A 27,476-nucleotide genomic window follows, 5' to 3' on the forward strand; every position below is an offset into this window, starting at 1 on the left:
TAGAGTGAATCCTTAAAAAGTGAAGGGTTTTAGCCTGACCTGTGGTGGCGCAGTGGATAAAGCGTCGACCTGGAATGCTGAGGTCGCCGGTTCAAAACCCTGGGCTTGCCTGGTCAAGGCACATATGAGAGTTGATGCTTCCTGCTCCTCCCCCTGTTCTCTGTCTATCTCTCCTTCTCTCTCTCTCTCTCCCCTCTCTCTCTAATAAAAATGAATAAATAAAAATCTAAAACCCCCCCAAAAAACCGTTAAAAGGAGTGAAAGGTTTTAGAAAATGATGCTGGCCCTGGCCAGTTCGCTAAGTGGGTTGAGCATCAGCCTGGTGTGTGAATGTCCTGGGTTCAATCCAAGATCAAAGCACACAGGAGAAGCGACCATCTGCTTCTCTTCCCCTCCCTCTCCCCCTTCTCTCTCTTCCACTCTCATAGCCAGTGAGTGGCTCAATTAATTTGATGCATTGGCCCCGGGTGCTAAGGATAGCTTGGTTGATTCTAGCATCGGCCCCAGAATGGGTTTACAGGTGGATCCTGGTCTGGGTGTATGCGGAGTCCGTCTATCTCCCCTCCTCTCACTTAAAAAAAAGAAAAAAAAAGGAAAATGATTATGGCCATGTTTCAAATGAATTCTCATCAATCTAACTTTGTACAAGAAAATATATATTCTAGTCCTTATCTATAATTTAATTAAAAAAAATTTTTTTTGTATTTTTCTGAAGCTGGAAACAGGGAGAGAGAGTCAGACAGACTCCCACATGCGCCCGACCGGGATCCACCCGGCACACCCACCAGGGGAGACGCTCTGCCCACCAGGGGCGACGCTCTGGCCACCAGGGGGCAATGCTCTACCCCTCCGGGGCGTCGCTCTGCCGCGACCAGAGCCACTCTAGCGCCTGGGGCAGAGGCCAAGGAGCCATCCCCAGTGCCCGGGCCATCTTTGCTCCAATGGAGCCTCGGCTGCGGGAGGGGAAGAGAGAGATAGAGAGGAAGGAGGGGGTGGGGGTGGAGAAGCAAATGGGCGCTTCTCCTATGTGCCCTGGCCGGGAACTGAACCCGGGTCCCCCGCACGCCAGGCCGACGCTCTACCGCTGAGCCAACCGGCCAGGGCCTATAATAAGTGATTGATAATATGCTGTTTCTTAAACCTTTCTCCCTGTGACTTTCCAATAATACTTAAACTTATAGGTAGATAAAGGATGAGCAGAAGAAACTTCTTTCTTGCTCTTTAGTATAATAATCAACATTTAACCCTATTTTTCAGTTTATCAAATAACAGGTCTTTCTAATTCATATCTTAAATACCAAACACTGTCAAAAAAATACACTGACACACTTCTAACCCTAGGAAAATAAAGGGCAAGAGTGAGAATGAGTGCAGACTTGACAGGTTTGAGCAAAGCTCACCAGCCTGAGCCCAAGGTCACTGGCTTGAGCAAGGAGTCACTCACTCTGCTGTAGTCCCCCAGTCAAGGCACATATGAGAAAGCAATCAATGAACAACTAAGGAACTGCAACGAAGAATTGACGCTTCTCATCTCCCTCCCTTCCTGTCTGTCTGACCCTATCTGTCCCTCTCTCTGTCTCTGCTACAAAAAAAAAAAAAAAAAAAAGAAAAACATCTGAAAAAGCAAAAAATGAGTAAAATGCTTTTGGATAGAGAACAGAGAACAGTCAGGAGTGGCTGGATGTGGGATGTGGAGGGAAAAGTAGAAGATGAAGGTAGAATAGAATTTTGGTGAAGAACCAGTTTGTAAGTGAAAGAGCAGTGAGAATTAACCAGAAGTTCTAGATTTTACAGATTGGGAAAATAGAAAAATGACTAATACTAGTACTTCATCCAGAAGCAACATAACTAAATGGGAACATGATCTTAAATAACAGCTGAGCTATTAAAAATAAGAATGCTAAGCACTTTAAAAGAAAATATATTCCCTAAACTCTCTTGTTCACTTGTGATTTATGTATGCCTTTAAAAAAATTAAAACAGTGTGTTTTTTAAGGGTGAGGTTAAAAACTTTAACATCAACCCTATTAAACAAAACAAAACAACACAACCCAAAACACCTATATCAGTTATCACACAGCCAAGGCAAAAAAAGTGGCACTCAATATTTATGCTTACTGATAAAACAATAAGAAAAAACATATTCTTCACAGAATGAAATAAAAATAATATATGCTTCTACATGAAACCAGGACCTTATTAGGTGCCGAAAGGTTGACTGAAATGGCCAGTTTCCTACTGTCCATATTGAAGGAATGGTTTCTGACACCAAAGGTAAGCTTAAGTTTGAAGGCAACATGTTTATAATAAGGCTAAATACATTGAATTACCTTTTCATTAAAATGGAACTTAATCCCACGAATACAAACCACCTCAGCCTGGGATTCAGGGACCATGCACTAAGCCTTTCCTCAAAAAATGCACAGCAGCTGAACCATCGTTTTTATGTAATTAACCTCAAAATGCTCACTTGATAAGGAAGAACCCAGAACTGTTTTAATTTATATCTAATATGTAAAGCTTTTAAATGAAGGTTTTATTTGAACATTTCTGGAGGAAAAAAAGACATAAAAACCTTAAAAAAATACAAGGCTATGGGAAGCAAGTATTTAAGTAAATTTTCTTTTTCTTTTTCTTTGTGTGACAGAGAGAGGGACAGATAGGGACAGACAGACAGGGAGAGAGATTAGAAGCATCAATTCTTCACTGCAGCTCCTTAGTATTCTTAGTTGTTGTTTTTTTGTTTGTTTGTTTTCTGAAGCTAGAAACGGGGAGAGACAGTCAGACAGACTCCCGCATGCGCCCGACCGGGATCCACCCGGCACGCCCACCAGGGGCAACGCTCTGCCCACCAGGGGGCAATGCTCTGCCCTTCCGGGGCGTCGCTCTGCCTCGACCAGAGCCACTCTAGCGCCTGGGGCAGAGGCCAAGGAGCCATCCCCAGCGCCCGGGCCATCTTTGCTCCAATGGAGCCTTGGCTGTGGGAGGGGAAGAGAGAGACAGAGAGGAAGGAGAGGGGGAGGGGTGGAGAAGCAGATGGGCGCTTCTCCTGTGTGCCCTGGCTGGGAATCAAACCCAGGACTTCTGCACGCCAGGCTGATGCTCTACCACTGAGCCAAACGGCCAGGGCCTATTCTTAGTTGTTTACTGATTGCTTTCCCCTATGTTCCTTGAGCTGGGGGGGGGGGGGAGTACAGCAGAGCGAGTCCACCCCTTGCTCAAGCCAGCGACCTTGGGTTCAAACCAGTGACCCTGAGCTCAAGCTGGTGACCTTGGGGTTTCGAACCTAGGTCCTCTGCATCCCAGTCTGATGCTCTATTCTACTGCACCACCACCTGGTCAGGTGTAAATTCTCTTAGAACATATTTAAACCTAAAGCTAACAATCCAAGGATGAAAAAAGAACTGATCTGAACTCTGTACTCCACTTTAAGGAAGAAGGAAAGTGTCAATAGGCTAACAAGACAAAAAGTAAATACTTTAGAATAAACTATGTCAGTTTCTCATGTCCACTCTGGAATTCAGCTTAAACACAAACTGAGTCCAAAATTTCTATGTCTTTTTATTTAGACTACTACATAATTTTTATTTATTTGATGGTATGACAAGGTATTATTAATACCTAATATTTACATGACATTTTTAGTTTTTGGCACTGTTCTAGGCACTTTATATATGCTAACTCATTTAATGTTTACAATCTCATGAAACAGGTATAATTGTTATCCCCATTTTTTAGACAAAGAGTCAAAAACACAGAGTGGTTCATACAAGCTTATCTAGGATTTGCACATCACAGTCTGATCCTAAGCTTTACTTTTCTCAGGGGCAAATGGTGAGATAGAATATTCCAGTAAAACTTTTCAAATAAGCAGAACACTAAATACCTAGCCACTTTCCATTTTCTGAGAATTTTGGTTAATGAAGACTTTTACTGTAATTTCACATACCTAACTCTCAAGATAAATTTAATTATAGGAAAACAGAGAATTATTGTAAATAATCAACCAATAATTTAAAAAATTTTTTGAATTCAAGATTATCTGTGAGAGGTCCTGGCCGGTTGGCTCAGTGGTAGAGTGTCGGCCTGCTGTGCAGGAGTCCCGGGTTCGATTCCCAGCCAGGGCACACAGGAGAAGCACCCATCTGCTTCTCCACCCCTCCCCCTCTCCTTCCTCTCTGTCTCTCTCTTCCCCTCCTGCGGCCGAGGCTCCATTGGAGCAAAGTTAGCCTGGGCACTGAGAATGGCTCTATGGCCTCTGCCTCAGGCGCTAGAATGGCTCTGGTCACAACAGAGCATCGCCCCCTGGTGGGCATGCCAGGTGGATCCCGGTTGGGCGCATGCGGGAGTCTGACTGCCTCCCTGTTTCCAACTTCAGAAAAAAGAAAAATAAAGAAAAAAAAAGATTATCTGTGAGAATAAGCACTGTTCAAATTACCATATTTCCCCATGAATAAGACAGCCCTTCCCCAAAAAATTCAGGGTCTAAAAACGGGGTGCGTCTTATACAGTGGTTGTAGCTTTTTTTTTTTACTTGCATTTCCCACTCTTTCCTCATTGCTGGTGGATGGGAGTTTTGACAGTGATGAGGAGTTGTATGAATTTTATGATGAATAAAACGTGAATTCAATAACTTTATGTAATACACTTTTTTTCAAATTTTGGGCCCCCAAATTAAGGTGCGTCTTATACATGGGATCGCCTTATACATGGGGAAATATGGTAGGAATCAGAGTGAAAGGCTGTTGAAGAATTAGTCCAGATGGTAGCTATATGAACATGGGGGCTGAGAAAAGATCAGGTGTGTCTCTGAGTTCATACTATCGGCCAATAATGTCCTGTGCCTGGGAGGTACTCTCCTTCCCTTACTTTGCTCACTACTCCCAAGACACATGGTTTGTGACCTCTGTATTTCAAGGTTACACTTCTTGACTGTAATTAGACTCACATGTGTATAAAATAACTGAGAAGGGAAAGACTTATTTCAAGTTCCACATTCCTTGGTCTGTGCCTCTCAGCCTAATTATTGCCATGTCAATTGCCAATGTTTCTCTTTAGGATTTAGCTTTGCTATTTTGCCTCAAAGGCTGCCTTTGCTCCAAGTGTATATACCCTGTTGCCACATTCCACCTGAGTCAACGACAAGATTTCTCTAGCAGAATTTTCCTAATTTTGGCTTTCTTCTCCACAATTTGAGTTGCTTTGCTAAGTCAGACTTTACTCCAGTGGACAATGTCATCTTTAGCCTGGACACCTGTGTATAAGGGAGTATATTTTATTTTATATATTTATTATTATTTATTTATTTAGCCAAGGGGAGTGGGAGAGGGTACAGACAGACAACAAGGGAGAGAGATGAGAAGCATCAACTCCTAGTTATGGAACTTTAGTCGTTCATTGATTGCTTTCTCATACGTGCCTTGACTGGAAGGCTCCAGCCGAGCCAGCAACCCTGGGTTCAACTAAGCAACCATAAGGTCACGCCTGTGATCCAACGCTCAAGCTGGCAACCCCGGGCTCAAGCCAGCGATCTCAGGGTTTTGAACCTGGATCCTCAGCGTCCCAGGTTGACACTCTATTCACTGTACCACCGCCTAGCCAGGCTAAGGAAATATATTTTGTATAATGGGTGAAGTCTTGAAGTTTTATAAAGTAATGGCTATTTTCTATACCCTGAATAGCTTTACATTCCTTTTTACATTCAAGGCAAGAAAACCCACCAGTTCTGACCCACACTGAGCAGAAAGTTGTCAGGGTCTGAGGAATCTAAGGCTGTCACAACGTTTTGTTTTTTTTAAAGCACCATTTAACACAGTGGTAGTCAATCTGGTCCCTACCGCCTACTAGTGGGTGTTCCAGCTTTCATGGTGGGCGGTAGCGAAGCAACCAAAGTATAAACAAAAAGACAGATTTAACTATAGTAAGTTGTTTTATAAAGATTTATTCTACCAAACTTAGTGAAAATCTGACATAAAATACTAAGTAATTATTACATTACTTGTTGTAACTCTGCTTTATAAATTTTATAAAGTAAAGTTACTTCCCTACTTTATAAATCACCATTACTGTGGAACCAGTGGGCAGTTAGAAAATTTTACTACTAACAGAGGTACAGAAGTGGGTGGTAGTTATAAAAGGGTTGACTACCCCTGATTTAACATTTGATGCTTTGTATAATTGGTACTCCTGGAGGCAAACTTTACTGGCATTAGGACAAGTATTTAAACTGCTTTTCAGCAGTGAAATGAGATGTTTGATTATTCATTCCAATAATTACAACAAACAAACAACTGGTTATAAAATATATAATTTTTGAGTATATTTTCTAAAAAGCAGAATATTAAAAGTTGCAATAATATTCCTGGACTTTTGCAAATGACATAAGGCCATGGGCTCTACATTGGTTAAAATTAGTATAATCAAAAAAAAATTAGTATAATCACTAGCAAAGCTAGAAATACAGTGGTCCCTCATTTGTCACGGGGTTAGGTTCCAGAACCCCCTGCGATATGCGAAAATCCGCGAAGTGGTGACTTTATATTTATTTTATTATTTATATATATATATTTTAAGGCTTTATAAACCCTCCCCACACTTGTATAAATATTCCCCAGACTGTTATTAATCTTTCCCATACTCTTATAAACACTTCCTATGCTCTTAAATACTTTCTACACTCTTAAACATATGTAATTTTAACAACATATAAAATTCTATATGGGTTCTCACCAGTGAATATACAGTAATATTCTTTTAATGTTTTAATTAATACATTTTATATTTTTCATAGTTTTTCAATTTTTAGGCTATAAAATGCTTATTTTACCACAAAAACAATTAAAATAATATATAAAAATACCCATATACCACAAAATCCCATGGTATAGCAAAAAATCCGTGATATGAAATTAGATATATACAATTTAAAAATGTGCGATACAGTGAGACCATGAAAAGTGAACTGCAATTCGGCGAGGGACAACTGTATTCAGCTGGAAAGCACTAAAAGCAAACAAAATATCCAAACACCATTTTACTAATCCAATTAAAGACAAGAAGAACCTTACTAAAGTTTCTGTAAGACAAAATCATTTGTATGTGTTTGTGTGTGTCAGAAACAGAGACAGAAAGAGGGACAGATAGGGACAGACAGGAAGGGAGAGAGATGAGAAGCATTAATTCTTCATTGCAGTTCCTTAGTCTCCTTAGCAGTTCATTGATTGCTTTTTCACATATGGAAATATGTGCCTTGACGGGGGGAGGGGGAGCTACAGGAGAGCAAGTGACCCCTTGCTCAAGCCAGCGACCTTAGGCTCAAGCCAGTGACCATGGTATCACTGATGCCATGCTCAAGTCAGCAACCCTGCGCTCAAGCTGGATGAGACTGTGCTCAGCTGGATGAGCCTGCACTCAAGCTAGCAACCTTGGGATTTTAATCCTAGGTTCTCTGTGTCCCAGTCCAATGCCCTATCCACTGCACCACTGCCTGGTCAGGCAAGACAAGAGCATTAATAAAATAATTTCTTAACAACAAAAAAGATCATCTAATTAATGACATGTCTCACTTTATGTACGTTTCCTTAATAAAATTTACATCTTAAGGAAGGGTTCAAGTTGCTCCCCTAAATGTGTGTTTAAGCACTCAGGCTGCTGAGCATCAGCTGTTACAGAGAAAAGTGGCACTGTGGTTCAGGTCCATATCCAATTATTCAGAAAAATGGGAGGGGCAAAAGTAGTTTCAAAAGTATAGTTTGAAGACTGTCAAATATGAGAAAGTAATCCAATGATCTGGAAAAAGAGTAGGTTGTAGATTAGGAATAAATGTGTTATTTAGTACTGCTGCTCTCCTTTGTTGATATATAGATCAAACTGTTGCGATGCTATCCCATTTCTTCCAGCACTTTCATAGGAAAGCACAATCAATTCTGCCAGCCCAGAGAACTAGGACAATATAAATTGATGGCTCAGGCACTTCCCTGGAGGGTTCCAAAGAATATTCTATTTTTAACTCTCTTTCACTTCAACAGAGAAGAGAGTAAGAAGGAAACAGAGTGTTCAGCAGAAGAGTATTGCCTAGGCTGTAACCAGCTAGTTTTATTTTATTTGTTTTATTTTTTTACAGAAACAGAGAGAGAGCCAGAGGGAGGAATAGATAGAGACAGACAGACAGGGACGGAGAGAGATGAGAAGCATCAATTATTAGTTTTTCGTTGCGACACCTTAGTTGTTCATTGATTGCTTTCTCATATGTGCCTTGACTGTGGGCCTTCAGCAGACCGAGTGACCCCTTGCTCCAGCCAGTGACCTTGGGCTCAAGCTGGTGAGCTGTGCTCAAACCAGATGAGCCCGTGCTCAAGCTAGTGACCTCGGGGTCTCAAACCTGGGTCCTTGGCATCCCAGTCCAATGCTCTATCCACTGCGCCACCGCCTGGTCAGGTGCTAGTTTTATTTTAAATAGGTGACCAGAACTAGCACTTATGATAAGAAAAGCATGCTTAATATGAATTAGATATAATTAGAAAGATAAAAAGAAATGAAGAACTGAATGAAGAACTGCTTAGTCAGAATAGTCATAAATGTAAGGTTTATTAAATTTTATTATTAATTTTTTTAGAGATTAAATGTGCATAGCTGAAGCACTGTGAGGGTAGTTTTTCAGAGGAGCCATTTTGCCAACATGATTTTATTGGTAACTAGTTATTTACAGGACAAATTAGGAGAACTATTTCTAAATCATCAAAACCTCAAATTTGTAATCATGGGCTGTCTATGTCTGTGGCACTATTTTAGTGAGCAGGCAAGTTCAACTAGCTCTTTAGGTAAATTTGGAAGAAGACACAGCACACCTTCACTATTCTTTCTCCTCTATAACCCTCGTCTCCTACCTCTGTGCCTGAAATAAACATAAATACAAACACAAAAAAACAAACCTATTAACAGCCATAGAGATTACGGCTCACAGCTATTTAAACGACACTCCGATGAAGAGTCTATATAACTCAAGAAAATCTATGAGTACTTACCTGATACATTTGGCTCCATATTTCAGTGGCGGCAGGTTAATGGAGAAGGGAAAAGGGAAATAGGTGGATTTGTAGGTATTACACAATGTCTGAATCTGTGCTGGTCACACAATACTAAGAAATGCTCACAGAATCAACAAAAAAATGATAGCCAGGGCTACCAATCTAGTAATATAAATACAAAATTCTTCTTACTCCTACCAAAGGTTGTCGTAAAGACAAAGACTTTGTGTGCAAAGTCCCTATTTGACATAGCTAAATCCTTTATCATTATCCTGCAGGGCCCTTTCTTCCTTGTTTCCCTTTTACCTCCTAGTTACTTAAATTTGCACCTTGCAATGCTGCTAATATTCTGTGCATCTCAGACTGTTTATCCTAAAATGTTCCTCTACAGTGTAGCTCATCAGGATCCTACAATAGTCCGCTGGTAATAAAACTTGGGGACCACATGGTTCTAAGTTACCTGAAAAGCTGAGGCTGAGATTATAATGCTTTGATATTCTTTTTAATTCATCCACTGGTTGCAAACTAAAATGTTATTTAGTTTTACAGTCATTTTGCTTCCCACATGCATACAATATCACAATTTGGAAGAAAAACAAATTTGTCGCCCTGGTCAGAGCCCAGGTAGCTTCAAATGCTTTTAGGTTATCTTACTTGATGGCATGCTTTATGCATAATAATTTAAAAAAGTTATGTAACAAGAGGAAAAGAGATGTATTTGACTTTTAATAATGAGTTTGGCATAATTAAGACATCAAACTTTTAAAAATTAAAGCTCCAAACCAAACTGAATCTGCCATCCAAATCTGCTTTGGAAAAGAAATTAAAGCAATAGTAAACTACACAAATTTTTAAAAGGTAAATTACATTAAGCTAAGGTTGTCATTTAAATTCAAATCCCTATTGCTGAGTATGATGCATGATTAACGGGCATTACAATTAATGCAAATTATAAGCAAATCTTAATACCTAAATACAATATAAAAAAAAGAAAGAAAGAAAGAAAGAAAGAAAGAAAGAAAGAAAGAAAGAAAGAAAGAAAGAAAAAAGCTGTGGAAATCTGAGTAAAAAGAAGCCAGGAAGCAGCTGAAAAAGAGACCGGTTCACTGTGAGAAATGTAAACCTCTCAGACAGTGCCACGGCCCCGAATCCAACAGCTCAGAAACAAGGCAAATTATTGCAAAATATTAAACTTATATGCTGAAGCTGCAAACTTTTTAAAAGAGTTGTAAGAATGAAAGCAGCTACATAGAAAAGACAGGGCCTCATAAACCCAAATTCTTGGCTATAATCACTAGCTGCAGAAAAAGGCTTCTTTGTAAGTCTAACAAGCTCGCTATATGTAGTATACTTCATAGTCTCCAAGCTGTACATTTTATGATAAAGAGTTAAAATAACAAATCCTTATTACTGTAACTGGTAAGTAACCACCTTTTGAAATCGCTGCTTATAAGACTCCAGTTCTTGGCAGTAAGTTGTTAACGCAAACCAATTCTCTGATCTTCCCACCTTTCTGAACTAGAAATGACTCACATAAGATAGACACAGAATCATGGAATTTTAGGGTACAGAGAGGCTTCAATAGACAATACAGTAAGCTTTCCAAGCTCCCTAACTTGGAAAATAATTAAACTGAAACCCAGAGGCTTTAAGTGGTACACCTAAAACCTGTTGAAAACAAGGGCTGTCAGGATTTGACTCCTATTTTGTTTTCTTTCACTTTATACACTACATTGTCTGAAAAAGCCTTATGTAGCCAGAATTTCTTCTACCTCTGTTGGCAGAGGTTGATTCTACCTTGTTTTGAATGATTATAATAGTTTCATATTCACAACAAAAGCTTTGTATATTCATTCCTCAGCAGTAATTCTAGTCCTGATTTCAATTCCATTCCTCTAATAGGCTGGAGGTGTACTGTCAAGGAAACCAGTAACTATTATGGTCTTCTGGCACACACATGGATAAAAGATCAAAATATTTCATCCTTTCTCTTTCTCCAAAAGGGAAAATAATAGAAAACCCTATATTTAACTTCCCATACCCTACCTAGTCTAAGAACAGGGTATTCAATTGGGTTTACTAATTTATGGCAAAACTTTCTTTAAAGTTAATACACAAATATTTAAAAATTTATTTACTTGTGCCTCAGTGAAGAAAAATTGTTCCAGATCTATATCAATGTTTTCATTATTTGGTTAAATAATTAATTTCACCCTTTTGTGCAATAAAAGAAACTTGCTTACTTAAATGTTCAAAGAAAAAAAGTGTAAGATGTCACAATTTCTGATTTTATCAGGTTGATATGGTAGAATATAAGAAAATATAAGGAAAAAAATAAGAAAAATAAACCCAGGAAGTATGATGCTTACATATAAAAATGTAAATTACTGAGACAAATTGCTATAAATCTGTGAAAAAAAATCAGAAACAAAAAACTGTCCATTTCTCAATGCATTTTATTTTTCTATTAGGATACCTACAAACAAATGCACATTTTCTGCAAGGTTTGCCATAAAAAATAACCATTAACTACAAGTCTTCAGGTTATTTACGTTTTAAAATATGTAAATCCTACAAATTCTATAACAAAAATTCAATATAACTACCAACACAATACTTGGCACTGGCCCTACCAAACTTCTCTTTCAAGAAAAATTTCTATTGTATTTACTAGCACAACAGATTTTCTCTCCCTTTCAGATAAGGATGCTTTAAGCATGTATTTCTCTTTTCTTCATCAAACTACATGAGATTCAACTAACTTAAGCTATAAAATAAGAAGATACTATATAAAATAACTGGAAGAACCAACTCTAGTTATAAAGTGCTGTATTGTGATTGACTCTATGAGTCAAACAATGTCAAAAACTATTCAGACATATTCTCTTTCTGTGCCTTTATTAACCAGATGCAATCTAACTTACTCATTGTTTTCTTCCTTCTCACCATAACCAGCATTAGAAAAAAACCCCCCAAATTAAAATATGACTGATGATAAACACAAGCTATCTGTCATACTTATTTTGGCCTTCAATTAGAAGTGTCATTTTCACTTGTTTTCCATTAAGTAGAAATATTTTTTTTGCAGGAATGCATTTGTACAAGTACACTGGTCAACCTGTGACTAAATTTTAATTTCGCAGGCAATTTTACAAAAATTTAGTCATAAAGAACAAAACTAATAAGCTCACTCAATACAGAACAAAAAACCTCTGACTGCTCCATTAATAGGATGTACTAATGAACTATATTAATTAGTCACACACAAGGTACTTGAATGGGGAACATGAAGGTAAATCACTCTTTATTATCATGGAATGAACTATAATCTGTATTATAATTTTGAGAGAAAAAATTAAGATAAAAACAATATGAAAAGTCAGTCATTGAGGCTGAGTGACTGAGTTTCTAGGAAAACTTGGAAAATAATTTCTAGAAGAATGAAATAATATATTAAAGATAATGAGCGGCATCACAACCAATGTTTCTATGTATAAAGAACTTTTCATGCTCTCCAAAATGATTGCATGTATTAGTTTACATTACAACTGGACTATATTATTAAATTTCAGGAAAACCTAAAACTAAGAGTCATAGTTGAGACAGAGGGCAAATTCTAAGTTGACCAAAGACCAATGCTTGTACTCAACATCCTTTGGAAGAACATCCGTCAAACATATAATACAGGGCCAGCAACGCACAAAAAGGAAGAACCTACATACTGAGTAGAAGACAACTGCTAGATGTAAAAGATTAAGGACCTGGAATTTCCACTGCAGGGATGATAAGAATCAGATCTTGCCTGACCAGTGGAGGAACAGTGGATATAGGGTCTACCTAGGATGTTGAGGTCCCAGGTTCGAAATTCTGAGGTCACCAGCTTGAGTGTGGGATTATAGACATGATCCCTGGTTGCTGGCTTGAGCAAGGGGTCACTGGCTCGGCTGGAACCCCTGGTCAAGGCACGTATGAGAAAGCAATCAATGAACAACTAAAGTAACGCAACTATGAGTTAATGCTTTTCATCTCTTTCCCTTCTTTTGTTTAAAAAAATCCTATCTTATAAAGGAAGCTGGTAAGTCACAATGATCACTGAAGACTGCATAAGTGATGAGAAACAAGAATACTTCTCATCAGACTGCTCAGAGCAGCAGTCTTCTTCCTGAAACTGTAGCATCCCTTAAAGAGTTCCAATCGATATTAAAAGCAAGAAACTGCCTAAATGGAGCTGGAGAATTATGTGGCCTCAGTGAGTCATGCTGACATATTCTGAGAGCCCCCAATGGTGACAAGTAGCTAAAAAGCTTCAAAGAAACCAATACAAATTTGACTTCAACACCTAGACTTATGAAAGGCTGAAAAAATACTTTATTAAATATCTATGGCGGAAGAATACCTCTAACTGGAAAGCACAGATAGAAATGAGTTCACTAAAATAAGATACTTTTACACACTGAGATAAATTGTTTTCATTGAATGCTTAAAGAAAATTTGAAAGTGGCAAAAGGAAAATAATCTTTGAGTTTTAATACATTTGCTATGCCTAGTATTAGATTGCATTAGGTTTAAAAATAGCTTTCACTATACAAGCAAACTAAACAAACAAACAAACACACAAAAACAGATGTATTAAGAACATTATTCCTTTTCAAGGCAGTCCTACTGTTAGTGAGACATAAAATTTTTTTACTAGGCTAGAGTTCTCAATCAAATTTAGGTTCAGGAGACATTTTAACTTGCCTTGCCTCTCTTTTGTTGTTATCATTGGTGGATTAACCTTTTGTGTAGTGAGTTTTTTTCATGCTTGCTGGCCTCCAGGAGTGAGGTTTTTTTTTTCAAAAAATGAAATTAGTTACAGTTACAATTTTTTTAAAATTTTTATTTATTTATTTATTCATTTTTAGAGAGGAGAGGGAGAGAGAGAGAGAGAGGAGAGACAGAGAGAGAGAAGGGGGGAGGAGCTGGAAGCATCAACTCCCATATGTGCCTTGACCAGGCAAGACCAGGGTTTCGAACCGACGACCTCAGCATTTCCAGGTCGACGCTTTATCCACTGTGCCACCACAGGTCAGGCTACAGTTATAATTTTATTAACTTAAAATAATGTTTGTTTGATAACCAATTTATGGAAACAAGAAGAACATACATTTTGCCTTTTTTAATGTTGCCTTACACATGTATGGCTGTACTCTGGATGGTCAAGAGGCACAAGGACATACATGAATGTTTGTACTACTCAAAGGTTAACCAGGCTGCAAAGAAGTGTTCAACTACAAAGGCAGTGAGCACCAGCAGGCTGCTCACCATGGGTGCTCAACCTCCTACAAGCCCATCATGGCCCCCAGCCCTTTAGCATATAAACCTGGTAGTGTGGTGTTTGCCAGCAGGTGCTAAGATCTGCCCACTCTTTCAGTATCATTGGTTTGCATATTCAAACTTATGCACATATCTGAGACCCTTGATCGACTGAGGCAGTATCTTAATAGTAAGACTGAAATAAAGCAGGATAAAAAAAGCAATACCCAAAAGCTAAGAATCAATGACAAAAATACTACTCACCTGCCTGCTGTGCAGGCTGCAGCACTGGCTGGTTTAGATGTGAATTGTAATGGACAGAAGGGACTGGGCGATACTGAGGTTGACCGGAGTGATAGTGGCCTGGAGCACAATAACAGGCTGGCATCTAGGATATAAATATCAAGAGAGAAAAAATAAATTTTACTTGCAATAAAATTTTTTTTCTGTGAGGCATATCAGCGTGTAATGAGAAATAATTCTTTCCAAAACCAATCATTTAAAAATGGACTTTCCTGGCTTTAACTGAAAAAATTAAACAAAAAATTAAAACATACAGTATACCCATCAGGATTAGATTTTAATTTTTTGGCTATTCTTTGTTTCAGATTATCTTTTCTATTTTAGAAAACCAAACATTACTGAAATAGCTGAAGGCTCATGCCAACATTGCTTTGTTCTATATTCCACAAAAAGTCATTATCTTGTAGTTAGAATACTATATTATTCCTATGTGTTTAATATACATACATATGCAAGTATTGTTGAGAATTTAACAAATGTACATTTATGGCACTCAATTATAATTTCAAGCAACTTATTTTGCAATTAACATTATTTTTGAGATTTTTCTTGGTTGAAACATGTACTGCTAGCTCATTCAATTTAAATGTTGAATAGCAATCATTATATAAATAAATAACTTTATCCATTCCCACATAGAAATACAATTGTACTGGTTCCATTCCTTACTTTTCCTCCTATTTTTAATGCAAATTAAAATGCCAATATACAAATTTTATTTGTCAAAAATACCTTAGTAAATGTGGAAAAAATGCCAGTAAGACTAGCTTGATTTATTTTCCTTCCAGAGCTATTTATATCAGCTTTGAAATTCTCTTAAACTAATCTAATTTAGTCTAAAGTGAAGAATAAATAATCCAGTGATGTAGAAATAGATGGTAGTTAATTTTACTTGGTTCACGGGCTCGCTCAGGCTCTGCTTTTCTGACTGGGTTACTACAAAAAGACAGAGACCTGTGGAGATCTTAAAGAGTGCCCATTTCATCTGGAAATCTGCCAAGCAAATAATTTCTAGATCAGTTATAAGCCAAGAATCTCCTATATTTACTGTATTATCCTTTTGTCTTTGAAATATTATACACCATACAGATGTAATCCCTTAACTTTTCTTGGAAATGCCAGCAATCAGTAGGTATATATTCTGATTTCAGATCTTATACATTATTATATTTTTCAGTATGTGTATATATAAATATTTTTTTTCCTCTTAATAGACATTATTATTTAAGGCAGAAATTATAACACCATTTTTTGTTTATAATGTATATACTTGTAATATATATGACAACAATGGAGAGAGGGGAAAAAGAATTATACTGATAACATGACTAAGATATTGTACTTATAGTTTCAAATCAAACTGAGGTAGACTGTGATAAGCTAAAAATATGTATAGTAGTCCCCGAAGGAACTTTACAAACACAAGATTCAAAAGGCTATAGGTAAAATAAAGCATTGCGAGAAGAAAATGAAACACTGAAAGTATTCTAATAACACAAAGAGTAGGAAAAGAAGCAGAAAGAAATAAAATAAAGGACAAATGGAAAACAAGTAGCAATGCAGCATACCTACATTAAAAACAGTATCAAAAGCCTGACCAGGCGGTGGCTCAGTGGATAAAGCATTGGACTGGGATGCGGAGGACCCAGGTTTAAGATCCCGAGGTCGCCAGCTTGAGCGCAGGCTCATCTGGTTTGAGCAAAGCTCACCAGCTTGGACCCTTGGTCGCTGGCTGGAGCAAGGGATTACTCGGTCTGCTGTAGCCCCATGGTCAAGGCACATATGAGAAAGCAATCAATGAACAACTAAGGTGTCGCAACGAGAAACTAATGATGGATGCTTCTCATCTCTCTCCGTTCCTGTCTGTCTGTCCCTATCTATCTATCCCTCTCTCTGACTCTCTGTAAAAAAACAAAACAAAAACACAGTATCAATAGAGGGGGGGAATGATATGATCACCTAAACAGGTACAGAAAAATATTTTACAAGATTTAATATCCATTCATAGTAAAGACTTTCAGCAAAGTAGGAACAGAAAAGAATGTCCTCAAGTTGATAAGGGCATGCACAGATAAAATTAGTTAGTGCCTATCCTGCGGTGGCATTATGGATAAAAGCATCAACCTGGAATACTGCGGTCGCCACTTTGAAACCCCAGGCTTGCCTGGTCAAGGCACATAGGAGAAAGCAATCAATGAACAACTAAGGTGCTGCAATGAAAAACTGATGCTTCTCGCCTGACCTGTGGTGGCGCAGTGGATAAAACACCGACCTGGAAATGCTGAGGTTGCCAGTTCGAAACCCTGGGCTTGCCTGGTCAAGGCATATATGGGAGTTGATGCTTCCTGCTCCTCCCCCCCTTCTTTCTCTTCTCTCTCTCTCCCCCCCTCCTTTCTAAAATGAATAAAAAAAAAAATTAAAAAAAAAAAAGAAAAGAAAAACTGATGCTTCTCATTTCTCTCTCTTCCTGTGTGTTTGTCCCTATCTGTCCCTCTCTCTGCCTGTCAGAAAAAAAAAAAAAAAAAAAAAGGGGGCAAGGATGCAAATAGATATTTCTTGAAAGAGGACATACAAATGGCCAACAGACATATAAAAAGATGTTCAATGTCACTAGTCATCAGAGAAATGCTAATTAAAACCACAATGAGATATCACTTCACATCAGGTGGGTAATAGACTTATGGGGGGATCTCTTGGAAAACTATATAAATAAATGTCTAAGCACTATGCTGTACACCTGAAACTAATATAATATTAAATGTCAACTTTAATTGAAAAAAAATCTCTTAGGATATTTAAAAATACTAAATACTTAGGGGGTTATATTTAATAAGATATGTGTAATACTTGTATAATGAAAACTACAAAATACTGTTGAGAACTGAGGAAGATCTAAGTAGACTGAGAGATAACGTGTTCCTACCCTAGAAAATTCAATAGTGTTAAGATGTTAATTCTCTCCAAACTAATCTATTTCTTCTTGAAATGCATTTTATTTTTATAGTGCATTTACTTTATTGTGTTTCTCTTAAGCTAATTATAAAAAACAAACCAGGTGGAGTCAGAAGAAAACTCCAAGAGCACATAGTTTTTTTTGTGGTTTTTTTTTTTTTTGTATTTTTCCGAAGCTGGAAACAGGGAGGCAGTCAGACAGACTCTAGCATGCGCCTGACCAGGATCCACTCGGCATGCCCACCGGGGGGCGATGCTCTGCCCCTCTGGGGCGTCGCTCTGTTGCGTCCAGAGCCATTCTAGCGCCTGAGGCAGAGGCCACAGAGCCATCCTCAGCGCCCGGGCCATCTTTGCTCCAATGGAGCCTTGGCTGTGGGAGGGGAAGAGAGAGACAGAGAGGATGGAGAGGGGGAGGGGTGGAGAAGCAGGTGGGCGCTTCTCCTTTGTGCCCTGGCCGGGAATCAAACCCAGGGCTCCTGCACGCCAGGCCGACGCTCTACCACTGAGCCAACCGGCCAGGGCCAAGAGCACATAGTTTAATTACCCAGCTATCTGCAGTTGTCTAGCACACATTTGAAAATCTCCAGAGGAAAGAAAATGATGGCAAGCTTTGCTTACACGTTTTCACAAATTCTTTCCCTGTGAAATTAAACTCTAACATTAAAATTGATCTTAAATGAGAAGCTTAGTTGAAAAAAGTGATGTACCTGTGGTGAGGGCTGCTGAAGATATCCCTGCTGCTGGAGCACTGGCTGGCTGACAGGATGACCAGAAGCAGAATAGCCAGCAGTAGGGACTGGCGGCCCCGGTGGGAGAGGAGGAGGGGGAGGTGGCGGAGGGGGAGGTGGTGGTAGTGGTGGTGGAGGAGCTGCTGTCATGATGTAACCAGACTGCTGTGGAGACTGAAGAACAACAGTGGACTGGAACATGGTAGCATGAGGGTCAGAACTATCTGCAGATGGCTGGTGGGCAAGACTCATGTGGCTGAACTGAGATCCAAGGTTGTCCTGCCAAAAAAAAGAAAGTCAGCCTGACCTGTGGTGGCGCAGTGGATAAAGAATAGATCTGGAAATGCTGAGGTCGCCGGTTTGAAACCATGGGCTTGCCTGGTCAAGGCACATATGGGAGTTGATGCTTCTAGCTCCTCCCCACCTTCTCTCTCTGTCTCTCTCTCCTCTCTCTCTTCCTCTCTGTCTCTCTCTCTCCCTTTCTCTCTCCTCTCTAAAATGAATAAAAAAAAAAAAAGAAAGTCAAATCGGTACACCTTTCAAACACAGACAAAACTTATCAAAGAAAAACACTTCACATAGTTTATGAGGAGATCCAGTAGTGTATGTTATGAAAATCATGTATTACAACAGACATAACTTAATAAAAGAACATCTTCAAGAAAATTAAAACTCTAAGGTAGGATGGTAGGATTATTACAATGCAGTTATTACAAATTACATTTTTTTTATTTTAGGTGAGAGGAGGGGAGACAGTGAGGCAAACTTCTGCATGCACCCCAACCAGGAACCACCTGACAACCCTATCTTGGGCCTATGGTCAAGTACTGAGCTATTTTTAGTGCCTGAAGCTGACCGCTTGGAGCAACCTGAGTTGTCCTCAGTGCTGGGCCATGCACGAATCAACTGAGTCACTGGCTGTGGGAGAGGAAAGGGGTGAGAATGTGGAAGAGAAGCAGATGGTCGCTTCTTCTGTGTGCCCTGACTGGGAATTGAACCTGCGACATCCACACATAGGGCCGATGCTCTATCCACTGAACCACTGGCCAGGGCTACAAATTACTTAAAAAACACATGTAATGTAAATTCATAGCATGCAGAAAAGAGTAGGGTATAACATTTCACACACACACACACACACACACACACACACACACACACACCACTAATTTAAATAAAAATTAAAAGCACATTAGGATGAGAAAGTGAAACTAAAAGGACTTCAACACCAGGTACCTAGCCAGGCACAGTACTAATTATTCTTAACTTTAAATCACTGCTTCTCTTCCTAGAAGGTAAGATTTAGATCCTAAGCATCTTGACTCTTTTATCATACCTAACAAACATACTAGCAGAAATTAAATAAAATTAAAATCCATCCATCCTGTTCTTTTCTCAAATCTCTCAAAAATGATTTACCATAAATTTTATTCTTTCCAAATGTGTTTCAGTCTGCTCCTTAACTCACATGTTAACAAATGTAATCCAAATAAGTGTCCTTCTGTTTTTGCTACATTGTGAGCAGGCCATGGTGCCCAGCCACAACAGGGTTATAATTTATATCACCTGAGAAATGTTTCTCTGGCTCAACAACATAAAGGACCAGTTCTGACTAGTCTAGAGAATATCACTAAAATATAAACAACAGGGTTAAAATGGCAGTTCCATGCTCTCCAGGATTCACAGATTAGCAGCAATGCATATAACATTTTGCTAAGATTAAAAATAAAAAAAGTTACTTAAAAAAATGGTGACAACTGAGTTGTCAGATTAAAGTTGACATGTCTGTAATTACTAAGACTGCTGTATTTTTTTTCTAAGTAACTTAAAGCTATAGCCAAAATAAGGGACTGAAAAGGTGAACCTGATTTATGGTTGAAAATATATGGTTTTATCCCTCAAATGGCTGCTCTGTTCTCTTAACTCAATGCATACTTTCAAAAGGGAAAAATATACCTAAATACAGTGTGTCCGTAAAGTCATGGTGTATTTTTGACTGGTCACAGGAAAGCAACAAAAGACGAAAGAAATGTGAAATCTGCACCAAATAAAACGAAAACCCTCCCAGTTTCTGTAGGATGATGTGGCAGCATATGTGCATGTGCAGATGATGACATAACACCATGTATACAGCAGAGCAGCCCATGGCCATGCCAGTCGAGATGTGGACGGTTCAGAGGAAAGTTCAGTGTGTTCTGTGGCTCGCTAAATTCGAATCCATGGGCGTGTTTATAACGAAGTGCCGCCACATAGGAATAACATTACTCAGTGGGATAAGCAGTTGAAGGAAACCAGCAGTTTGGTGGAGAAACCCCGTTCTGGTAGGCCATCAGACAGTGACGAGTCTGCAGAAGCTATATGGTATAGCTACCTAAGGAGCCCTAAAATATCTGTGCGTGAGAGCCCACATGGAACTGCATTGAATAGGTATGAAATGGCCCTGACCGGCTGGCTCAGTGGTAGAGAGTCCACTTGGTGTGCAGGAGTCCCGGGTTCGATTTCTGCCCAGGGCACACAGGAGAAGCGCCCATCTGTTTCTCCACCCCTCCCCCTCTCCATCCTCTCTGTCTCTCTCTTCCCCTCCCACAGCCAAGGCTCCATTGGAGCAAAGATGGCCCGGGCGTTGAGGATGGCTCTGTGGCCTCTGCCTCAGGCGCTAGAATGGCTCTGGTCGCAACAGAGCAATGCCTCAGATGGGCAGAGCATCGCCCCCTGGTGGGCGTGCTGGGTGGATCCCAGATGGGCGCATGAGGGAGTCTGTCTGAGTGCCTCCCCGTTTCCAACTGCAGAAAAATAAAAAATAAAATAAAAAAAAAGAATAGGTATGAAACTGGGAGAGTTTTCCTTTTATTTGGTGCAGATTTCACATTTCTATCGTCTTATGTTCCTTTCCTGTGACTGGTCAAAAGTGCATCATGACTTTACGGACACACTGTATACTACTTGTAATTGCAAAGTGATATGGCTAATGTTTTAAAAAGAAATACCATAATTGTATACCATCATTACTGTCATCGTAGCAAAAAGTCAGTTTTGTTATTCTAATAATTTGTCATTTTTCAAAACATTTTTGAGGATTTTATGCTATTCATTTTATGTTGTCAACAATCTCAATGCTGTCAAACCTTTACTTTTTCAGACTAGAAGTGATTTTTAAAATCATTCAGAGCCACGGCTAGTAAATAAGGTTTCCCCCCAACTCAAAACAAAACTATCCTGCGCTGGCCAGATAGCTCGGTTGGTTAGGGAATCATTCCGATAAGCAGAGGCTGCCAGTTTAATCCCTCATCAGGGCACATACAAGAACAAAGAATGGTTCTGTCCCACTGTCTCTCCCTTTTCTCTCCCCCTAAAATCAATAAATAAAATTAAAAACAAAAACAAAAAAACAAAACTACTCCCAATAAAACAAATAATTTCTGAAAGGTACAGTGAAAAGTGTAGATTTTCAGATATAGCTTGTTATTTAACTTGGGAAGCAGTTCCAAAATGTGATGAGTATGCAGCCTGAGAAATAAAGCATTACTGGGGAAAACATGCAGGCTATTAGGGAAGGAGGAGTAATTTTAAGGGAAGGAAACTAATATTCACTATTTCACGTCAGGCACGAGGCACTTACACCACTGTCTCATGTGGTTAGTGACTACGGAAGGTCACATAGAAAACACAAGGCAGTGGTGCATCTATCTGAGTTCCTATGGAGCAGTATCTCTTGGGGCATACTTTGGATTAAAGGAGGTACCATTACTTTAGAGTCACAGATTGAATATCTATAGCTCTTTCTTAGAAATTTACTTAGGAGGATGACTTCTGTAGTTGAAAGCTTCAATTCACCTTAATGACTGGTACTAAGCCTACTGTGCCTATGGCACTGGGGAAAGAACAGAAAGCCTGAACCCGTATGAAAGCTGCCTCCCAGAATTGCAGGGAGCTGCATTGACCTCACTGAGAAAAACAGTAAACATGTTAGTACTAGAATAGTCAACATGAAATTATTTCATTATGAAATGAAGGAAAAGATTAGGGTTTATAAAATCCCTAATATAAGCCAATATAATGAATATTTTATGAAAGAGAATTAAATTTACTCCTAATACAGGCTAGACACACTTTTCAGTATACATATATCCCTGACTTTAAAATAATCACACAAGGCCTGACCAGGCAGTGGCGCAGTGGATAGAGTGTCGGACTGGGATGCAGAGGACCCAGCTTCAAAACTGAGGTCGTTGGCTTGAGCATGGGCTCATTTGGTCTGAGCTAGGCTCACCAGCTTGAGCCCAAAGGTCATTGACTTGAGCAAGGGCTCACTCTGTCTGCTGTAGCCTCCTAGTCAAGGCACATTTGAGAAAGCAATCAATGAACAACTAAGGTGCTGCAACGAAGAACTGATGCTTCTTATCTCTTCCCTTCCTGTCTGTCTGTCCCTCTGACTCTGTCTCACACACACACACACACACACACCACAAATGATTCCATCACATTAATCCCATTCATGAGCCTTCATCACATATCCAACAACAGAAACAACAAAGAGGTGAACAGAAATAGTACCACCGAGTACTGCTGGGTGAGGGACACTGGCAGGAGCAGGGATGGGTGAGGGGCTGTGAAGGACTGAACAAGCTGTGAAGAGGATGAACAGATTAAGGAATAACAGGTTGGGAAACGTTAATGTCAGAATAAAATAGAAGTACTATTGCATAAATTGGGAAGTTATACTTTTTTGGCAATAGCTTAAGTGACATTCATAAAGTCACTTTGAATACAATATAGAAAACAACAAAAACAATGCTAAATGAAAAAAACTTTACATAGTAAAATTTGTAAGAATACACCTATATTTACACATAATAAGAAAGATATCTAATTCATAAAAAGACTTATTAGATTCACTGAAGCAGGGAATTCAAATCCTGTTAACTAACCAAGACCTCTGGTTGAAGGTGGGAAAAGCAAAATGACTTATTCTTATTTCCTGATTCGATGAAGGGGCTGCTCTGTTTAGTTATATAACACTAAATAATAAAATTAAAACTTCACTTATTTTATTATAAGACAGTAATACTTTACATAATGGCAGGGGTAGTCAGCCTTTTTATACCTACCGCCCACTTTTGTATCTCTATTAGTAGTAAAATTTTCTAACCGCCCACCGGTTCCACAATAATGGTGATTTATAAAGTAGGGAAGTAACTTTACTTTATAAAATTTATAAAGCAGAGTTACAGCAAGTTAAAGCATATAATAATAATTACTTACCAAGTAGTTTATGTCAAATTTTCGCTGTTTGGCAGAATAAATCTTTATAAAACAACTTACTATAGTTAAATCTATCTTTTAATTTATACTTTGGTTGCTCTGCTACCACCCACCATGAAAGCTGGAACGTCCATTAGTGGGCGGTAGGGACCAGGTTGACTAGCACTGATCTATGGCAATAACCCCTTTATGTGATAAGGCATGATGAGGTTCTCTTTTGGGACCAAAGTGTCTAAATTTTAGCAATTATGTAAGAAAAGTGTGCTGGGGGCACCGTTAAGAACAATGGCTTAGCCCTGACAGAATAGCTCGGTTGGTTTGAGTGTTGTTCTGAAGCACACGTTGCCAGTTCAATCTCCAGTCAGGGCACATACAGGAACAGACATTCTGTCTCTCTCCTGCTCTCTCCAAATCAATATAACAAACATTAAAAAAAAAAAGAATAATAGCCTAAAGAGACAACACACACACATACATACAGGCACATAAACACATCACTTTTCTATACAAAAAATAAACATATTTTTCTTGTAACTAGAAACTTTTATTAAGAGCTGAGAAACTAGTTCTTGAAATTCTTTTCACTAATGGAACACTCTTGCATTTCAGGAAAAAAAATATTTCTCAGGGGCACTCAAAAAATAGGTGTTTAAAAAAAAGAAAAACATTTTAGGCTCTGCCTGGGCAACTCATTGTGCTGATACCACCAGGTTGTGGCCTCAATCCTCCATCAGGGCACATATAAGAATCAATGAATACATAAATATTTGAACAACAAATTGATGTTTCTCACAATTGATGTTTTTCTTTTTCTCTCTCCTTTCTTCTCTAAAATCAATTAAAAAATACTTAAAAAATAGAAAAACCACCTGACCGGGCAGTGACGCAATGGATAGAGCGTCAGACTGGGATGCGTTAGACCCAGGTTCGAGACCCCAAGGTCACCAAATTGAGTGCGGGCTCATCTGGTTTGAGCAAAAGCTCACCAGCTTGAGCCCAACGTCGCTGGCTCGAGCAAGGGGTTACTCGGTCTGCTGAAGGACCGTGGTCAAGGCATGTATGAGAAAGCAATCAATGAACAATTAAGGTGTTGCAACGTGCAATGAAAAACTTATGATTGATGCTAAGATGACCTAAGTGACCTGTAGACAGTCCTGTAAGCAAGCACTGGAGTAACCCAAGTAATTTTATCTAATAAAAACTCTGACTTTTGGTCAAAATGTATATACAGTACATGAATATCCCTCTGGAATATTTCCTAAGAGAACGCTTTATTAAAAATTTTTTTCCATTTAATTCAGAGAGGAAGGGAGAGAGACAGACAGAAAGAAAAGCATTAACTCATTGTTTCACTTAGTTGTATACTAAATAACTGATTGCTTCTCGTATGTGCCCTGACCAGGGGTTGAACCTGTGATGTCTGGTGTGCCAAGCCAACACTTTATCCAGTGAATCACATAGCCAGGGTCAAAGAAAATACTTTCGAATTGCAAAATAAACTAAGCGAATATGATATAATATAAATAAGGAGAAATTCTTATGACAACTAAAATGTATAGAGTTGCATTTTTACCACAAAATCAACATAATAGCTTCTAAAAATATGAAAGGCTTATATTAGTTTAGAATCATACAAATTACCTAAAATGAAAATAAAAGAACTAAAAAAGGTAAAAGCTGAAAAAATCTACAGAGCAGCCATTGGTTCTTCACTAACCCCTCAAGCTTCCCAACGGATGACAGCTCGTATGACACTAAATGAGATGTAGCAGCTTTAGAACTTCCAAGTACAGGCTGTCCAATGTGTTATTAAGTCAGACAGCCATTAAGACACAAGTTTCTTCCAGAGAACTTGACCTACTATGTAAGTGTCAGATGAAACAAAAGCTTCAGTCTGGTAGAGGATAAGAGAAAGAAGAGCACTATGAGTACAAAGAGTATGAATTAATGTCTGCCAGGGTGTCAAGTGGTAATGAGAAAAACGTGAACCAAGAAGACTGGCTGATCAAAGTGAAATTTTGATACCACTTAGAAAAGAAAAAGCCTCAACACTTCCTTTCCCTACTTATATTGCAACTAGCTGCAAAGCAATACCCATTTAAAGTGACTGGCTTCAAGAAATGTAGCCCATCTGCAGGCTTTGGAAATCAAAGATTATTTTTTTTTAATTTTTATTTTTGGTGAGAGTCAGAGAGAGGGACAGACAGGAAGGGAGAGAGATGAGAAATATCAATTCTTTGTTGCAGCTCCCTAGTTGTTCATTGATTGCTTTCTCACATGTGCCCTGATTGGGGGGGTGTGTGGCTACAGCAGATCGAGTGATCCCCAGCTGGAGCCAGTGACCTTGTGCTCAAGCTGGTGACCTCGGGGTCTCGAACCTGGGTCCTCCACATCCCAGTCCGATGCTCTATCCACTGCGCCACCACCTGGTCAGGTTCAAAGCATTATTTTGTTTGGTTATTTGAAATCTCATGGATGATCTCAGTGTGCAAAAGATGATTATCAACTTGTTCGTCAATTCTCTATTTTTGTACTTGATGATGATTACCAAAAACACTTGAAGCAATGTTAGAAAAAAAGAGCCATGGAGTTTGATGCATACTGCAAGATTTCAAATTACAATGTGTTAAGGCATTTATTTCTGAACTAAACTGTCTAGACCCCTGGTCGGCAAACCGCAGCTCGTGAGCCACATGCAGCTCTTTGGACCCTTGAGTGTGGCTCTTCCACAAAATACCACGTGTGGGCGCTATCTTGATAAGGAATGTAGCTGCCTATATAATTTAAGTTTAAAAAATTTGGCTCTCAAAAGAAATTTCAATCGTTGTACTGTTGATATTTGGCTCTGCTGACTAATGAGTTTGCCGACCACTGGTACCTTCACTTAGAATTGCCTTTTATAACTAAATCAGTTATTTCTAAGAGATATATAACCATAGACAAATCCTCAGAATGTTTTGAAACTACCAGACTACATTTTTACTGAATTAAATGTAATGAAAATCAGTCCTATCAAGCGTCTAGTGAGATAGAGTGTTGCAAAAACCGTGTAAAAGCAAAAACACTCCCGGACCAACCTGAACGAAGCCCAGGCACAGAAGATCAGGGAGGGAGTTTTCTGTAGTCTAACATGTAACTGAGTGTATGTAATCAAATGGGGTTGGGAAGTGAGTATGGAGTCTTTGGAAATTATGTTAGGCAATTTCCTCTACATATATGAATTCATATTTATGGCTGGAGAAATACATCAAAAACTTCAAAGTCCACTTAATTTAGATAAACTGCCTTGCCCAGTATTAGGAGTATTAATTGCCTGAGGAACAATTATTTTCATGACTTTGAAAAATATCTGATAACTTTATCAAATGCTCATACAGCCTTCACCCCTGCAATACAAATGATATAAACTGGGAGCAAAACAAATGAAATTTCTGCAGTTCAAGTTTATCACCATACTTCTTTCACAAGAAATTACTCTGCATTTTCTCACCAGTGGAAATTTTAGATGGTCTTATAGAAAAAAAGAGGTGCCACTAATTGTACAAATTGTATTTGATATGTCACACGACCTTTAAGACAAAATGAAGTAAGAGTTCACACTAGTATAATCAAGTTCACACATCTATAGGGGAAAAGCCTGAATGTGAAAATCTATGTGTAAACTCTAAGCATTCAAACATTCAAATTATAATTGAGTGCTTTTGTGAACCCTAACTCGAGATGTTTGTCTCTATCTTTCATAGGGTAGATGGGAAAGAGGGTACATTGCGAAACTTCAGCAACTCAACTCAGTTTCTTCAAAGTGCTGATCTTTTAAATTTTAAAACAACTCACTTTGTTCACTGGGATAATGAACAATCTTAATTTATCAATAGTTTTTGTTCCTCTTGTCCATTTCCTGTTATTGTGA

The 27,476-nt window shown here is 38.8% G+C and overlaps 1 protein-coding gene and 1 non-coding gene across 9 annotated transcripts in view; one reads left to right on the forward strand and one right to left on the reverse strand.

Annotated features, from left to right (window-relative positions):
* The window catches only part of R3HDM1 (R3H domain containing 1), a 119,273-nt gene that overhangs the window by 40,810 nt on the left and 50,987 nt on the right, over positions 1 to 27,476 (reverse strand). For all 8 annotated transcript variants that reach the window (XM_066233270.1, XM_066233266.1, XM_066233264.1 and 5 more), the window contains 2 exons: positions 18,284 to 18,583; positions 14,586 to 14,709 (listed from right to left, as the gene is read on the reverse strand). In XM_066233270.1, coding sequence (XP_066089367.1) covers positions 14,586 to 14,709; positions 18,284 to 18,583 — 424 coding nt within the window. The remainder of the gene's footprint in view (positions 1 to 14,585; positions 14,710 to 18,283; positions 18,584 to 27,476) is intronic.
* Positions 4,052 to 4,127, forward strand: TRNAS-GCU (transfer RNA serine (anticodon GCU)). Its single transcript has one exon. It is a non-coding gene; the product is annotated as a tRNA-Ser (tRNA).

This window comes from Saccopteryx bilineata, chromosome 5 (genome assembly GCF_036850765.1).
Source record: "Saccopteryx bilineata isolate mSacBil1 chromosome 5, mSacBil1_pri_phased_curated, whole genome shotgun sequence".
Lineage (NCBI taxonomy): Eukaryota > Metazoa > Chordata > Mammalia > Chiroptera > Emballonuridae > Saccopteryx > Saccopteryx bilineata.